This window comes from Nerophis lumbriciformis, linkage group LG31 (genome assembly GCF_033978685.3).
Source record: "Nerophis lumbriciformis linkage group LG31, RoL_Nlum_v2.1, whole genome shotgun sequence".
Lineage (NCBI taxonomy): Eukaryota > Metazoa > Chordata > Actinopteri > Syngnathiformes > Syngnathidae > Nerophis > Nerophis lumbriciformis.
Genome location: NC_084578.2, coordinates 7,816,440 through 7,835,276, shown reverse-complemented (window position 1 = coordinate 7,835,276; position 18,837 = coordinate 7,816,440). Strand labels below are relative to the sequence as shown.

General features: G+C 38.7%; 1 protein-coding gene across 1 annotated transcript in view; it reads right to left on the bottom strand.

The window, feature by feature from the left end:
• Positions 1 to 18,837, bottom strand: part of dars1 (aspartyl-tRNA synthetase 1) — a 144,541-nt gene that overhangs the window by 20,996 nt on the left and 104,708 nt on the right. The window contains exons 11-12 of the mRNA XM_061926611.1: positions 11,812 to 11,946; positions 486 to 633 (exon numbers count right to left, since the gene is read on the bottom strand). Of these exons, the coding sequence (XP_061782595.1) occupies positions 486 to 633; positions 11,812 to 11,946 (283 nt within the window). The remainder of the gene's footprint in view (positions 1 to 485; positions 634 to 11,811; positions 11,947 to 18,837) is intronic.

The window sequence follows — 18,837 nt, the reverse complement described above, 5'->3', positions numbered from 1 at the left end:
AAAGAATAAAGAATAATAAAACCTTACAAATTCAATAGGTCCTTATGTCCCATTGCATAAGGACTCCCTTTGGGAGTCCATATACAATGGGCCATGCGGGCCCTAAAAAAACAAACGATAAAAAAAACGATACCGATAATATTCGATATTACATTTTAAAGCATTTATAGGCCGATAATATCGGACATCTCTATACATATTGCATCATTATGCCTCATTTGTAGCTATATTTGAGGTCATTTAGTTTCCTTTAAGTCCTCTTAATTCAGTTTATATCTCATGACACACTATCTGTAATATGGCTTTTAATTTTTTGCGGCTCCAGACAGATTTGTTTTTGTATTTTTGGTCCAATATGGCTCCTTCAACATTTTGGGTTGCCGACCCCTGGTATATACCATACCATTACGGTTGTTATATAACTTGTATTCATTCATGTTTAGACATCGCAACTCCAAATCACACCCGAATGAGGTAACACTGACTTGTCTCTCAGCCCCTTGAAGATCTGAACCATGGTGTCGGTTATGGAGTCGATCACCTCGTGGTAGTGGTAATTGAAGGCCATCTCAATATCCAGGCCCACAAACTCGGTGAGGTGACGGTGGGTGTTGGAGTCCTCGGCCCTGAAAACTGAAAATGGTGTAGAACAGGGTGGGGGCCAAAGTGAAAATGGGCCAAAAAAAACAGTGATTTTAAGTGTGAAACACAAATAGCCTAAATGTAAATAATAGTTATTTTCATAAGACCAAATAATGATAATGACAAGTACTGTAAATTCTGGGTTATAAGCTGCTACTTTTTTCCTACGCTTTGAACTCTGCAGCTTATAAAACAGGGCGACTGAATTATGGATTTTTTTCTTCGCTGATTACCATAATGCAAATAGTTTAAAGGGGAACATTATCACCAGACCTATGTAAGCGTCAATATATACCTTGATGTTGCAGAAAAATGACCATATATTTTTTTAACCGATTTCCGAACTCTAAATGGGTGAATTTTGGCGAATTAAACGCCTTTCTAATATTCGCTCTCCGCCATTTTCTCAAACACCGAGTCAAATCAGCTCTGTTATTTTCCGTTTTTTCGACTGTTTCCCGTACCTTGGAGACATCATGCCTCGTCGGTGTGTTGTCGGAGGGTGTAACAACACGAACAGGGACGGATTCAAGTTGCACCAGTGGCCCAAAGATGCCAAAGTGGCAAGAAATTGGACGTTTGTTCCGCACACTTTACCGACGAAAGCTATGCTACGACAGAGATGGCAAGAATGTGTGGATATCCTGCGACACTCAAAGCAGATGCATTTCCAACGATAAAGTCAAAGAAATCTGCTGCCAGACCCCCATTGAATCTGACAGAGTGTGTGAGCAATTCAGGGACAAAGGACCTCGGTAGCACGGCAAGCAATGGCGGCAGTTTGTTCCCGCAGACGAGCGAGCTAAACCCCCTATCGACCCTAGCTTCCCTGGCCTGCTGACATCAACTCCAAAACTGGACAGATCAGCTTTCAGGAAAAGAGAGCGGATGAGGGTATGTCTACAGAATATATTAATTGATGAAAATTGGGCTGTCTGCACTCTCAAAGTGCATGTTGTTGCCAAATGTATTTCATATGCTGTAAACCTAGTTCATAGTTGTTAGTTTCCTTTAATGCCAAACAAACACATACCAATCGTTGGTTAGAAGGCGATCGCCGAATTCGTCCTCGCTTTCTCCCGTGTCGCTGGCTGTCGTGTCGTTTTCGTCGGTTTCGCTTGCATACGGTTCAAACCGATATGGCTCAATAGCTTCAGTTTCTTCTTCAATTTCGTTTTCGCTACCTGCCTCCACACTACAACCATCCGTTTCAATACATTCGTAATCTGTTGAATCGCTTAAGCCGCTGAAATCCGAGTCTGAATCCGAGCTAATGTCGCTATAGCTTGCTGTTCTATGCGCCATGTTTGTTTGTGTTGGCTTCACTATGTGATGTCACAGGAAAATGGACGGGTGGTTAAAATCAGGCACTTTGAAGCTTTTTTTAGGGATATTGCGTGATGGGTAAAATTTTGAAAAAAAACTTCGAAAAATATAACAAGCCACTGGGAACTGATTTTTAATGGTTTTAACAATTCTGAAATTGTGATAATGTTCCCCTTTAAAAAAAACAATCAAATCCATATTTTGGACAAGTTCACTCACTACAGGTGCTGTAGTGCCCTTCTGTTTAGAGCTTTCAACCGGAAGTAGAAGTGCCGTTCCTTCTTCTGGCTGTCCATAGCGTTTTTACTCAAATGGATTCTTCAACGTTCGTAAGTTTTACAATGTAACTAAAACTATTCATACCTACTAAAGCGTTCCATGTTTGATGTCAGTTGGAGTGTTTTCATGTATATTTGTACGTGCTATCGTTATGTCAGTTCGCATTAGCTGATATGCTAACACCTTTACATATGTCTGTGTTAATATCAAGTTACAATCGTGTTCTTTTTGTATTGTTTCAGTTTCGTAAAATTCACCAAAACGTCACCCTGGAGTTATTGAGTCTGTTTAGCTGAATGGAGAGCTAGTTTCCGCAGCTAGTGGGTCCATGACCATGACTTCTGTTTTGTTTGATCAGCCGTTTTATTGCACAATTAAGTTATGTAAATAAACATTTACAAAATATTTCTGTGTAAATATCTTATAGTCCTGTGCGGCTAATATATGGGGGAAAATGTTTTTCCTGAAATTTATTAAGGTCTAGAGCAGGGGTCGGCAACCTTTACCAGTCAAAGAGCCATTTTGACCAGTTTCACAAATTAAAGATAACAATGGGAGCCACAAAAAATTTTGGTAACTTAAAATGAAATAACACTGCATAATAAGTTGGTTTTTTTTGCTTTGTGCTATGTATAATCCAGGGGTCTCAGACACGCTGCCCATACCTTTATATGGAATTAGAATGCTGGTGCGGCACGCGGGTTTTATTTTGAATGGGAAAAATGTCCCGGAAAACCTGGAATTCGGGAAAATCTGGGAATTGTTTTGAAGTTTGAAGTTGGAACAAATTGAATCGGGTGAAACATGTGGGAGTTGTGGAACTTTGAAGAATGTCCCACTGATTTTAATAAAAATTTCCCCAAATTTGGAAATTTTAGAAAAAACGGGAATTTTTTTGAAAATGGTAAAAAAAAAACTTCAAAGGTCTGAATGAGTTGAAATGGATGGTGTTGAAATGTTTCAAATTGGTCGAGAAATGTTGAAGTAGTAACATGTTGAATTGAGAAATGCTATTAAGAAATTCCTGGAATTACGGGAAAATTCAGAATTTTTCCAGTTAAAAAATAACACTTCGTTTTTTTGTCCTGATTAAGAGGAATGTTTTGACGGTGGAACGGTTGAAAAATGTGGAAGGAGTAGTCGCCAGAAAAAAAAGGGTGGAAATAGAGCTTTGGAATACCAGGAATCATAGAAAATCCTGGAATTTTTTGGAACTTGGAAAAAAGGGTAGTTTACATTTCCAGGATGGTGGAATGTGTTGAAGGTGGAATGGTTTGAATCGGTTGAATAATGTGGAAATGGTGGAAGTTTGAAAAATGGCCAATTCATTTTGAATGGGAAAAATGTCCCGGAAAACCTGGAATTCGGGAAAATCTGGGAATTGTTTTGAAGTTTGAAAAAATTGAATCGGGTGAAACATGTGGGAGTTGTGGAACTTTGAAGAATGTCCCATTGATTTTAATGAAAATTTCCCCAAATTTTGGAATTTTGGGAAAAGCGGGAATTTTTTTGAAAATGGTAAAAACAAACTTGAATGGTCTGAATGAGTTGAAATGGTTGGTGTTGAAATCTTTCAAATTGGTCGAGAAATGTTGAAGTTGTAACATGTTGAATTGAGAAATGGTATTACGGAATTCCTGGAATTTCGGGAAAACCGGGAATTTTTCCAGTTCAAAAAAACACTTTGTTTTTTTGTCCTGATTAAGAGAAATGTTTTGACGGTGGAATGCTTGAAATGCCTTGAAAAATGTGGAAGGAGTAGTCGCTAGAAAAAAAAGGGTGGAAATAGGGCTTTGGAAAACCAGGAATCATGGAAAATCATGGAATTTTTTTTAACTTGGAAAAAAGGCAGTATACATTTCCAGGACGGTGGAATGTGTTGAAGGTGAAATGGTTTGAATCGGTTGACAAATGTGGAAATGGTGGAAGTTTGAAAAATGGCCAATTCATTTTGAATGGGAAAAATGTCCCGGAAAACCTGGAATTCTGGGAAATCTGGGAATTTTTTTGAAGTTTGAAGTTGGAACAGTTTTATTCGGGTGAAACATGCGGGAATTGTGGAACTTTGAAAAATGTCCCATTGATTTCAATGAAAATTTCCCCAAATTTTGGAATTTTGGGAAAAGCGGGAATTTGATATGAATATGAATGGCGCTTGTCAGTGTCATGCGTGCCGTGATGGTACAGCATATAGCACCCACTACAACCAGCGTGGCTAATCAGCCACACCTTGTATGGGGCTTCCGCTTGCTCACGTAGGTGACAGCAAGGCATACTTGGTCAACAACCATACAGGTTACACTGACGGTGGCGGTATAAAAAAAACAAAAAACTTTAACACTCTTACTAATAATGCGCCACACTGTGAACCCACACTAAACAAGAATGACAAACACATTTCGGGAGAACATCTGCACCGTAACACAACATAAACACAACAGGACAAATACCCAGAATCCCATGCAGCCCTAACTCTTCCGGGCTACATTATACACCCCGCCCACCTCAACGGGCGCGATGTGTGAGGGAGCAGGGTTGGGGTGGGGGCGGGGTTTGGTGGTAGCAGGGGTGTATAATGTAGCCCGGAAGAGTTAGGGCTGCATGGGATTCTGGGTATTTGTCCTGTTGTGTTTATGTTGTGTTAAGGTGCAGATGTTCTCTCGAAATGTGTTTGTCATTCTTGTTTGGTTTTGGTTCAAAGCGTGGTGCATTATTAGTAAGAGTGTTAAAGTTGTTTTATATGGCCACCGTCAGTGTAACCTGTGTGGCTGTTGACCAAGTATGCCTTGCTGTCACTTGCGTGTGCAAGCAGAAGATGTATATATCAAGAGGCTGGGCTGGCACGCTGTTAATTGCGGATTGTAGAGGGTGCTAAATGCTGTACCATCATGGTACGCCCTTATCATTATTGTAAGGGTGAAAATCGGAGAATATTAATCCTGAGAGTTTTCTGCAAGAGGCACCGAAATCCGGAAGTCTCCCGGGAAAATCGGGGGGGTCGGCAAGTATGCAGCTGAGCCGCATCAGACTGATCAAAGAGCCGCATGCGGGTTGCCGACCCCTCGTCTAGAAAATACGGTAATTATTTGATACATGTTTGTATAGACACATCAGTGGCCTAGTGGTTAGAGTGTCCGCCCTGAAATCGGTAGGTTGTGGGTTCAAACCCCGGCCGAATCATACCAAAGACTGTAAAAATGGGAGCCATTACCTCCCACTCAGCATCAAGGGTTGGAATTTGGGGGTTAAATCACCAAAAATGATTCCCGGGCGCGCCCACCGCTGCTGCTCACTACTCCCCTCACCTCCTAGGGGGTGATCAAGGGTGATGGGTCAAATGCAGAGAATTATTTCGCCACACCTAGTGTGTGTGTGACAATCAATGGTACTTTAACTTTAAATGGTGTTTTAGACTGCAATATTGTACTTATTACTTATGTCTAGCTTGTGTGCTATTGTGTGCTTAGTGGTTGTGTATCTGCTCGATCCTAGTAGCCTATAGCCTCCCATGTTTACCTCTGCTTTGTGCTTTTGGAGGACATTTATGTTTGCACAAGTCAACGCTGCATCAAATCTTATAGTGGAAATTTTACATGCAAGTCGATAAAATCCCGTACTTGTTTTTTTTTTGCTGATATGGGGCCGATACCAATATCGGATCGGGACACCCCCTAGAGGGACTGAACGAGGTCAGTATGAATATATATTACATTCGGGAAGCCAAGTTCACCCAAAGTAATTTAAAATGTACTTCCAATGCAAAAACTTGGATAAAAAAACAACGTATTTCTAGGTCATTCTATTGGGGGAATTCAAATCATATGTAAATGAGTTTATAATGTAAAGGTGTTGTTTGTATGACCTCACCCACTTCCTGATGATTGGCAGGCACGTTTATGATGAATGACACGACTGCGACCACAACAGTAATCATCAGCTGCCAAACACAATTAGCCGTCTAATTGCCGTTAAACATCAGGAGAATTCATGCAGCTCTAGTAGGTGCACAGCAATGAAACGCCTTCCCACGTCTGAGTCAAACTCAATAAAAAGCTTTATTTGCCCACAAACAAGGCAAGTGCTCACTATTTATATAATATAACTTCTATATATTTGTCTGCACACTTTCAGTCCAGAATCCCGGCTGACCCCAGAATAATAACGCTCACAAGACGGGCATGACACCAGACCCCTCCCTGCTCCAGACCATACACCAGATCTTTTCTCAGAGGACTTCACAGTAAGTCTGTCGACAAAGCGCTGATACAAAATGCCGCCACTGCGTCTACAGCTATGGCGGGGAAGTACATTGAAGCTTTAGAATCGGCGATGACCTTAAGGGCTTTGATCTTTCTTCAGCGGGGCCGACAGAGAAGGCAAACAAACAAGACGTCCTATCTTGGATGATCTACTTCGAAGGGACAGTATCAACTTGGTCCTCAGTAAAGGACACTTATGTGGAGCATGGAGAGGAACATTTCTGGTATCAGGCATGTGATTTGAAGTTAAAGGGGAACATTATCACCAGACCTATGTACCGTATTTTCCGCACTATTAGCCGCACCTAAAAACCACAAATTTACTCAAAAGCTGACAGTGCGCTTTATATATGGATTAATATTAAGATTCATTTTCATAAAGTTTCGGTCTCGCAACTACGGTAAACAGCCGCCATCTTTTTTCCCCGTAGAAGAGGAAGTGCTTCTTCTTCTACGCAAGCAACCGCCAAGGTAAGCACCCGCCCCCATAGAACAGGAAGCGCTTCTTCTTCTACTGTAAGCAACCACCCGCCCGCGTAGAAGAAGAAGAAGAAGCGCGCGGATATTACGTTTCATTTCCTTTGTGTGTTTACATCTGTAAAGACCACAAATGGCTCCTACTAAGCGACAGGTTTCCGGTTCATGAAAAGACGCAATCTCTCCATCCGCACACGGACTACTATTTCACAGCAACTGCCTAAAGACTTTCAAGAAAAGCTGGCTACTTTCCGTGCATATTGTAAAAACAAGATAGCTGAAAAAAAGATCCGGCCAGAGAACATTATCAACATGGACGAGGTTCCACTGACTTTTGATATTCCTGTGAACCGCACTGTGGATACAACGGGAGCACGTACGGTGAATATTCGCACCACAGGGAATGAGAAGTCATCCTTCACTGTGGTTCTAGCTTGCCATGCTAATGGCCAGAAACTTCCACCCATGGTGATATTCAAAAGGAAGACCTTGCCAAAAGAGACCTTTCCAGCCGGCGTCATCATAAAAGCTAACTCGAAGGGATGGATGGATGAAGAAAAGATGAGCGAGTGGTTAAGGTAAGTTTACGCGAAGAGGCCGGGTGGCTTTTTTCACGCAGCTCCGTCCATGTTGATATACGACTCCATGCGCGCCCACATCACGCTGGTTTTTAATATATTATTAAAGTTTGACTGACCTATCTGACTGTTTTTTTGACATTCCTTTAGCGCAGTTAGATGCGGCTTATAACACGGGGCGGCTTATAGGTGGACAAAGTTTTGAAATATGCCGTTCATTGAAGGCGCGGCTTATAACCCAGGGCGCCTTATGGTGCGGAAAATACGGTAAGCGTCAATATATACCTTGATGTTGCAGAAAAAAAGACCATATATTTTTTTAACCGATTTCCGAACTCTAAATGGGTGAATTTTGGCGAATTAAACGCCTTTCTATTATTCGCTCATCGGGAAGCAATCCGCCATTTTCTCACTTTCGTCGGTGTTTTCTCGAAGGGTGTAACAACACGAACAGGGACGGATTCAAGTTGCACCAGTGGCCCAAAGATGCGAAAGTGGCAAGAAATTGGACGAAATTTGTTCAAAATACGAGGGTGTGGGGAAAGCCGACGAAATGGTCAACTTTACCGACGAAAGCTATGCTACGACAGAGATGGCAAGAATGTGTGGATATCCTGCGACACTCAAAGCAGATGCATTTCCAACCATAAAGTCAAAGAAATCTTCTGCCAGACCCGCATTGAATCTGCCGGAGTGTGTGAGCTATTCAGGGACAAAGGACCTCGGTAGCATGGCAAGCAATGGCGGCAGTTTGTTCCCGCAGACGAGCGAGCTAAACCCCCTGGATGTCTTGGCTCACACCGTCCCTTATGCCACCGAAGATGATCAAGAGAAGAATATCGACCCTAGCTTCCCTGGCCTGCTGACATCAACTCCAAAACTGGACAGATCAGCATTCAGTAAAAGAGAGCGGATGAGGGTATGTCTACAGAATATATTAATTGAGGAAAACTTTATTAATTACTCGCGGTTTTACGTAAATTATTATACATAAACTGTGTTTACCAATAATTTAGCTTAAAAACATTTATTTTTTTCAATCATTGGAGTACATTCGGGTAGTCTTGTGTAATGCAGTATTTTGTGTCTATTTAGGTATGGTTAACCTGAGTGCTGAAATCGTGGAAAAATATATGTGCCACATATGCGGTCCTCTCCAAGGTTTCTCATAGTCATTCACATCGACGTCCCACTGGGGTGAGTTTTTCCTTGCCCTTATGTGGGCTTTGTACCGAGGATGTCGTTGTGGCTTGTGCAGCCCTTTGAGACACTTGTGATTTAGGGCTATATAAATAAACATTGATTGATTGATTGATTGATTGATTGATGTTCTTAGCGCGCCTGAAATGGGCTGTCTGCACTCTCAAAGTGCATGTTGTTGCCAAATGTATTTCATATGCTGTAAACCTAGTTCATAGTTGTTAGTTTCCTTTAATGCCAAACAAACACATACCAATCGTTGGTTAGAAGGCGATCGCCGAATTCGTCCTCGCTTTCTCCCGTGTCGTTTTCGTCGGTTTCGCTTGCATACGGTTCAAACCGATATGGCTCAATCGCTTCAGTTTCTTCTTCAATTTCGTTTTCGCTACCTGCCTCCACACTACAACCATCCGTTTCAATACATGCGTAATCTGTTGAATCGCTTAAGCCGCTGAAATCCGAGTCTGAATCCGAGCTAATGTCGCTATAGCTTGCTGTTCTATGCGCCATGTTTGTTTGTGTTGGCATCACTATGTGACGTCACAGGAAAATGGACGGGTGTATATAACGATGGTTGAAATCAGGCACTTTGAAGCTTTTTTTAGGGATATTGCGTTATGGGTAAAATTTTGAAAAAAACTTCAAAAAATAAAATAAGCCACTGGGAACTGATTTTTAATGGTTTTAATCCTTCTGAAATTGTGATAATGTTCCCCTTTAATGAAAAAGACTGAAAATAAGCCGGGAGTCTGGGGGGCCCCGTCGATGATCCTGGTTCGTCAGCAATTGAACATGCAAAAATTAGCACAAAAAAAAAAGCACCATTTAAAGATGTTTTAGTGTTTAAAGAATTGAACAATAATCAACAGAGTTGACATAAATAAATACCCCATTCATTCAAATGAATCACTAACACATACTTGCCAACCCTCCCGGATTTTCCGGGAGACTCCCGAAATTTAGCGCCTCTCCCGAAAACCTCCCGGGACAAATTTTCTCCCGAAAATCTCCCGAAATTCAGGCGGAATCAGGTCCTCCACAATATAAAAAAAGCGTACCTGCCCAATCGCGTTATAACTGTAGAATGATGGAGGGCGAGTTCTTGGTTTCTTATGTGGGTTTATTGTTAGGCAGTTTCATTAACGTCCTCCCAGCGTGGCAACAACACACAACAACAGCAGTCCTTTTTTTGTATACCGTAAAGCAGTTCGTCTGAAGCAGCAATGTTGTGACACTCTTAAACAGGACAATACTGCCATCTAGTGCATTTGATGAAAGCACTTTTGTGGGTGCCACGCAGCAATGCATCATCAGAGAGGGTGTTCAGCATGGTTCGAAAAATAGTGACAGAGAATAGAACAAGGATGGACAATTCAACCCTTAACTCAACAATGAGTAGATGAGTGTTATGTGTGTGTATATGTGTAAATAAATGAACACTGAAATTCAAGTATTTATTATATATATATATATATATATATATATATATATATATATATATATATATATATATATATATATAGCTAGAATTCACTGAACGTCAAGTATTTCTATATATATATATATATATATGAAATACTTGACTTGGTGAATTCTAGCTGTAAATATACTCCTCCCCTTTTAGCCACGCCCCCAACCACGCCCCCGTCCCACCCTGACCACGACCACCCCCACCTCCCGAAATCGGAGGTCTCAAGGTTGGCAAGTATGCACTAACAGTGACGTGCGGTGAGGTTGATGGCTGGTGAGGCACTGACTTCATCACAGTCAGATTTACAAAAATATGAACCCTAAAGAGTATCTTATTCTTATTATGTTTAAAAGCTCATACCAGCATTCTACCCTGCTTGGCACTCAGCATCAAGGGTTGGAATTGGGGGTTAAATCACCAAAAATGATTCCCGGGCGCGGCGCCGCTGCTGCCCACTGCTCCCCTCACCTCCCAGGGGGTGATCAAGGGGATGGGTCAAATGCAGACGACAAATTTCATTACACCTAGTGTGTGTGTGACAATCATTGGTACTTTAACTTATTGGATATTAAAACAGTGTAGAAAGAAGAGTGCTTACTCCGCACGTCAATATCTCCGTTTGGTGCCACACGCCCACACCATCTAAATGCCGAGGCAAACATTTTTAGATCAACACCGTATGAAAAAAATAGTAATTTATTTAGTTCTGAATTCCCTCTCTGCATGAAAGTTTAAAAGTAGCATATATTAATGCAGTATGAAAAAGAATGTTTTAATGTAGACACATAGACTCATCATACTGATGTGATTATATGCATCAAGTGTTCATTCAAGGCTAAGGCAAAATATCCAGATATATATAGTGTATCGCGATATGGCCTGAAAATATCGCGATATTAAAAAAAGGCCATATCGCCCAGCCCTGTAAAGATAATTTTTCTTTTTGCAGGACTTCAATATTCCCCTTGTGATCCACGGTTTGTCCTTAACAGTGCTGTCCTTAATGTCATTTTTTATTTTTTATTTATTTATTTATATATATATATTTTTTTTTTATTATTTATTTATTTATTTTTTTATTTTTTTTATTTTTTTATTTATTAACAGTGCTGTCCTTAATGTCATTTTTTATTTTTTATTTATTTATTTATATATATATATATATTTTTTTAATTATTTTTTTTTTTTCTTTCATTTTTTCATTTATTATTTATTTATTTATTTATTTATTTATTTTTTAATTTATTTTTTTAATTTATTTATTTATTTATTTTATTTTTTTATAAATTGGACAGTGCTTATCATACAGTTTTATGAAAATGTTAAGAAAAATTTCATATGCCTCATCCGGGTCTGTGGCGGTATAAACCTCCCCCCAGTCTTGAGCACATGACTGGTTTTGATTTGGTCTTACATGGTAAACAACTCAAATGAATGGTTTATCCAGACGCATGCATGTGTCCAAATGTGGCCAAGTAGACGCGTTGTGGGTTTCCTGGACGTCGTCTACATCGCTAAAAGAAACATCTAAGGAAGAGAATACTGTTGTGTAACTGATGCTTTTTTTTTTTTTTTTTACCTGGACCCACACAGAAGACCTTGTCGAAGTCAGCACAGATGCACATCTGCTTGTAGAGCTGGGGGGACTGGGCCAAGTAGGCACTGGTCTTGAAGTAAGACACGGTGAAGACGTTGGCTCCGCCTTCGCTGGCAGCTAGAGTTGGACAGAGACCACATGTTAGTCAGGGATAGAGCTGGGCCATATACCGATATACTCCATATATCACGGGTTTGTCTCTGTGCGATATAGAAAATGACTACATACTATACATTCTCACGCAGTTGCTTTTAGCCCAAGAAAAACAGCACAGGATTCATCGTCTGGCGGTGGTTTGGCTTCAAGCGGGAAGATGTTGAACATTTATGCGGCAAAAGCCTTGCTACAAAAAGTAGCAGCACTGCTAATGTAGAATTAACTCTGCATGTCAACATCTCCGGCCGGTGCCACACCCGCAAAATGCCGGAGCAACTATTTCCAGATCAACACCGTATGAAAAAAATAGTCAACAACAGAAGGAGATAACGTCCGCAGGAACCTACCACATAGCGAAGGACATACACTATTTGATTTCCTATTGTGCAGCTCATTTTTATTTGACACTTATTGAAATATCTTGTGTGACATCATGCACAAAAGTGCACTTTGTTTGTTTTAAACTATTGTAGTGGCGTTCTGTACAAAAAGTGCGCTTTAATTTAGTGTTGTTTTGATATGTCATCTTAGTGACATCATGCACAAAAGTGCACTTTGTTTTAAACTATTGTAGTGGCGTTCTGTACAAAAAGTGCACTTTAATTTAGTGTTTTGATATGTCATCTTAGTGACATCATGCACAAAAGTGCACTTTATTAGTTTTAAACTATTGTAGTGGCGTTCTGTACAAAAAGTGCACTTTAATTTAGTGTTTTGATATGTCATCTTAGTGGCATCATGCACAAAAGTGCACTTTATTTGTTTTAAACTACGTATTGTAGTGGCGTTCTGTACAAAAAGTGCACTTTAATTTAGTGTTGTTTTGATATGTCATCTTAGTGACATCACGCACAAAAGTGCACTTTATTTGTTTTAAACTATTGTAGTGGCGTTCTGTACAAAAAGTACACTTTAATTTAGTGTTGTTTTGATGTCTTAGTGACATCATGCACAAAAGTGCACTTTGTTTTAAACTATTGTAGTGGCGTTCTGTACAAAAAGTGCACTTTAATGTAGTGTTTTGATATGTCATCTTAGTGACATCATGCACATAAGTGCACTTTATTTGTTTTAAACTATTGTAGTGGCGTTCTGTACAAAAAGTGCACTTTAATTTAGTGTTGTTTTGATATGTCATCTTAGTGACATCATGCACAAAAGTGCACTTTGTTTTAAACTATTGTAGTGGCGTTCTGTACAAAAAGTAAACTTAAATTTAGTGTTGTTTTGATATGTCTTAGTGACATCATGCACAAAAGTGCACTTTGTTTTAAACTATTGTAGTGGCGTTCTGTTCAAAAAGTGCGCTTTAATTTAGTGTTGTTTTGATGTCTTAGTGACATCATGCACAAAAGTGCACTTTGTTTTAAACTATTGTAGTGGCGTTCTGTACAAAAAGTGCACTTTAATTTAGTGTTTTGATATGTCATCTTAGTGACATCATGCACAAAATTGCACTTTATTTGTTTTAAACTATTGTAGTGGCGTTCTGTACAAAAAGTGCACTTTAATTTAGTGTTGTTTTGATGTCTTAGTGACATCATGCACAAAAGTGCACTTTGTTTTAAACTATTGTAGTGGCTTTCTGTACAAAAAGTACACTTTAATTTAGTGTTGTTTTGATGTCTTAGTGACATCATGCACAAAAGTGCACTTTGTTTTAAACTATTGTAGTGGCGTTCTGTACAAAAAGTGTGCTTTAATTTAGTGTTGTTTTGATATGTCTTCTTGGCGACATCATTCCCAAAAGTGCACTTATAGCTTGTTTTTTGTCAGCTCCTCTGACAATCTTGCACTTTCTGTTTTGGAAATGACATGAATGTTTGTGCCACTGCTTAATAACTGTTTAAGAAATACACTTTTGGTCAATTGACTTAGTTGTGATTTCCCTCTCTGTGTGAACGTTTAAAAGTAGCATATATTAATGCAGTATGAAGAAGAATGTTTTAATGTAGACACATAGAATCATCATACTGCTGTGATTATATGCATCAAGTGTTCATTCAAGGCTAAGGCAAAATATCCACATACAGGTAAAAGCCAGTAAATTAGAATATTTTGAAAAACTTGATTTATTTCAGTAATTGCATTCAAAAGGTGTAACTTGTACATTATATTTATTCATTGCACACAGACTGATGCATTCAAATGTTTATTTCATTTAATTTTGATGATTTGAAGTGGCAACAAATGAAAATCCAAAATTCCCTGTGTCACAAAATTAGAATATTACTTAAGGCTAATACAAAAAAGGGATTTTTAGAAATGTTGGCCAACTGAAAAGTATGAAAATGAAAAATATGAGCATGTACAATACTCAATACTTGGTTGGAGCTCCTTTTGCCTCAATTACTGCGTTAATGCGGCGTGGCATGGAGTTGATGAGTTTCTGGCACTGCTCAGGTGTTATGAGAGCCCAGGTTGCTCTGATAGTGGCCTTCAACTCTTCTGCGTTTTTGGGTCTGGCATTCTGCATCTTCCTTTTCACAATACCCCACAGATTTTCTATGGGGCTAAGGTCAGGGGAGTTGGCGGGCCAATTTAGAACAGAAATACCATGGTCCGTAAACCAGGCACGGGTAGATTTTGCGCTGTGTGCAGGCGCCAAGTCCTGTTGGAACTTGAAATCTCCATCTCCATAGAGCAGGTCAGCAGCAGGAAGCATGAAGTGCTCTAAAACTTGCTGGTAGACGGCTGCGTTGACCCTGGATCTCAGGAAACAGAGTGGACCGACACCAGCAGATGACATGGCACCCCAAACCATCACCCAACCATGCAAATTTTGCATTTCCTTTGGAAATCAAGGTCCCAGAGTCTGGAGGAAGACAGGAGAGGCACAGGATCCACGTTGCCTGAAGTCTAGTGTAAAGTTTCCACCATCAGTGATGGTTTGGGGTGCCATGTCATCTGCTGGTGTCGGTCCACTCTGTTTCCTGAGATCCAGGGTCAACGCAGCCGTCTACCAGCAAGTTTTAGAGCACTTCATGCTTCCTGCTGCTGACCTGCTCTATGGAGATGGAGATTTCAAGTTCCAACAGGACTTGGCGCCTGCACACAGCGCAAAATCTACCCGTGCCTGGTTTACGGACCATGGTATTTCTGTTCTAAATTGGCCCGCCAACTCCCCTGACCTTAGCCCCATAGAGAATCTGTGGGGTATTGTGAAAAGGAAGATGCAGAATGCCAGACCCAAAAACGCAGAAGAGTTGAAGGCCACTATCAGAGCAACCTGGGCTCTCATAACACCTGAGCAGTGCCAGAAACTCATCGACTCCATGCCACGCCGCATTAACGCAGTAATTGAGGCAAAAGGAGCTCCAACCAAGTATTGAGTATTGTACATGCTCATATTTTTCATTTGCATACTTTTCAGTTGGCCAACATTTCTAAAAATCCCTTTTTTGTATTAGCCTTAAGTAATATTCTAATTTTGTGACACACGGAATTTTGGATTTTCATTTGTTGCCACTTCAAATCATCAAAATTAAATGAAATAAACATTTGAATGCATCAGTCTGTGTGCAATGAATAAATATAATGTACAAGTTACACCTTTTGAATGCAATTACTGAAATAAATCAAGTTTTTCAAAATATTCTAATTTACTGGCTTTTACCTGTATATATGGTGTATCGTGACGTGGCCTAAAAATATCGAGATATTAATAAAAGGACATATCGCCCAGCCCTAGTCAGGGATGAATTTCACTTTCCAAAACAAGATCTATATTTCGGGGGGGGGGGGGGTCTAACGGCATTTTGGTGCTTTGGATCCACGCTGTGAATTTACAAGTCAAATAGACAAGCCTGGCTTACGTAACACTAACGTGAGGTTTATAGTGTCAAACCGTCGACTGTACGTGTCCTGGGTGTTGCAGAAAACAGGAGGATGTGGTTTTTTGCAACAAGTACACTCTGCGGCTTCGGTTGTTGCGTAAATAAATTAAAAAAAGCGCCAGTTTTGAATTTTGAGGCGCCAAGCGCAGTCACTTTCATTGGCTCTCGAAGAAAAATAAAGAAGTGAAAGTCTTGCACGCTTCTCTAGTCATTTGTGCGCGGGAAATGACAGAGTAGTGTGTGGAATGTGAAATGTGAAGGGAATACAGGATATTTTAACGATAATAACTCCCATTCACATTTTTAACCTGTCGGGCAATTATTTTGACTCGGGGGGCCAAATTTAGAGGAAAAAAATGTGTCTGGGGGCCGGTATATCTGATTTTTAGGAACACTAACACAAAACCTCACAATAATGTCTGACAGACCGCCTTAAAAAACGGAATGGAATTTTAAATTGTTTCACTGAATGAGACACCCAGAATGTACATGAAAATAAAGAATGTGGGATTTACAATATTACCTAAACAGCTAAAATTATACACAAAGCAAACTATAACCTGCTACCCAAGAATATACAACAATTCTTCTCAAAAAAAGAGGAGAAATATAATCCTAGAAAAAAATGTAATATAAAACATTTGTATGCACGTACAACACTTAAGACCTTCAGTATATCAGTATGTGGAATTAAATGATGGAATGGATTAAGCAAAGCAATCAAACAATGTACTAATATTATCCACTTCAAAAAAAACTCTTCAACCTTAAAGTGTTTACAAAGTACAAAGAAGAAGAACCATGATAAACATTCTGAATATATAATAATAATAATAATAATAGATTTTATTTGTAAAAAGCACTTTACATTGAGTAAACAACCTCAAAGTGCTACAGTGTATTAAAAAAAATTAAAAAAAATAAAAATAAAAACTAAAACAGCCAAATAGCTAAAACTAGTATGCATATATCTAAAAAAAAAAATATTATTTTAAAAAGAAGGGTTTTTAAGCCTTTTTTTTTTTTTTTTAAAGTATCCACAGTCTGTGGTGCCCTCAGGTGGTCAGGGAGATCGTTCCACAGACTGGGAGCGGCGGAGCAGAAAGCCCGGTCACATATTTCACCCATACGTTCATTTTCAAAATAGTCTTACTCATCTCACCATATGAAATGTAACTCACTTCACCGAGTATTATTCATTTATTTTTTATTGTGATTACTTATGGAGTATATTGTGAATAAATTGAGAACAGGAAGTGAACAAATGTTTTAGCAACTTGTTATGTCAAAGAAAAGGGGTAGGATTAAATAAGCTCTGCTTCTTCCAACTCTTTTTCAAACATGTTGAAAAGAGAAACTGGAAATTGTGATGTATCATGTTGTATGCTTGCATGTTCAAAATAAACTCAAACTCAACTCATCTCAACCTATGAACGATAAAACACTGAATATTGACAACATATGCACGTCACATCGACATATTTTACAATCAAACAAAACAACAAAAATGTAAGAAACACAGGCAAATATGAACACTGAGGGTGAAAAAACCCACCTACAATCTGATATATTTGATATTTCACTAAGCTTAAGAACTTAATAATAATAATAATGAACTACATTTGTCACGCACTTTACATTAGTTAAAATCCCAAAGTGCTACAAAGTAAAAAGTAAATAAATAAATAAAATAAAATAAAAAGTTTGAATATATATTAGAAAATTAAAATAGAAATAAAAACATGAAAAACACTAGATAAAACGGATAAAATAGAAATAAAAACATGATAAACACTAGATAAAACAAAAACATAGATAAAATAGAAATAACTAGAACAGCCAAATAGCTAAAACTAGTATGCATATATCTAAAAAAAAAAAGAAGATTTTTTTTTAAAAAGAAGGGTTTTTAAGCCTTTTTTTTTTTTTTTTTTTTTTTTTTTTTAAGTATCCACAGTCTGTGGTGCCCTCAGGTGGTCAGGGAGATCGTTCCACAGACTGGGAGTGGCGGAGCAGAAAGCCCGGTCACATATTTCACCCATACGTTCATTTTCAAAATAGTCTTACTCATCTCACCATATGAAATGTAACTCACTTCACAGAGTATTATTCATTTATTTTTTATTGTGATTACTTATGGAGTATATTGTGAATAAATTGAGAACGGGAAGTGAACAAATGTTTTAGCAACTGTTATGTCAAAGAAAAGGGGTAGGATTAAATAAGCTCTGCTTCTTCCTACTCCTTTTCGAACATGTTGAAAAGAGAAACTGGAAATTGTGACGTATCATGTTGTATGAAATAAACTCAAACTCAACTCATCTCAACCTATGAACGATAAAACACTGAATATTGACAACATATGCACGTCACATCCGACATATTTTACAATCAAACAAAACACAACAAAAATGCAAGAAACACAGGCAAATATGAACACTAAGGGTGACAAAATAAATAAATAAATAAATAATATTTATTTATTTATGACAAAAACCCACCTACAATCTGATATATTTGATGTATCACTAAGCTTTAGAACTTAATAATAATAATAATAATAATGAATTACATTTGTCACGCACTTTACATTTGTTAAAATCTCAAAGTGCTACAAAGTAAAAAATAAATAAATAAATAAAATAAAATAAAAAGTTTGAATATATAATAGAAAATTAAAATAGAAATAAAAACATGAAAAACACTAGATAAAACGGATAAAATAGAAATAAAAACATGATAAACACTAGACAAAAACAAAAACATAGATAAAATAGAAATAAAAACATGAAAGCATGAAAGAGGCAAGCAGTGCATTTAAAAAACAAGAAGGCAGGAGAAATTAGATAACAGCTGTGCTAAAAAAGTGGGTTTACAACTTTCTTGTGAAAATCTCGCCAGATTGAAAAGCTTAACGGGTCGCATGCGGCCCCTGGGCCTTAATTTGCCCAGGTCTGCTGTAGGGTCATGCTGGGTGACGTAGTAAATGAAAGCATTGTGGGCTTTATGGGCTTCT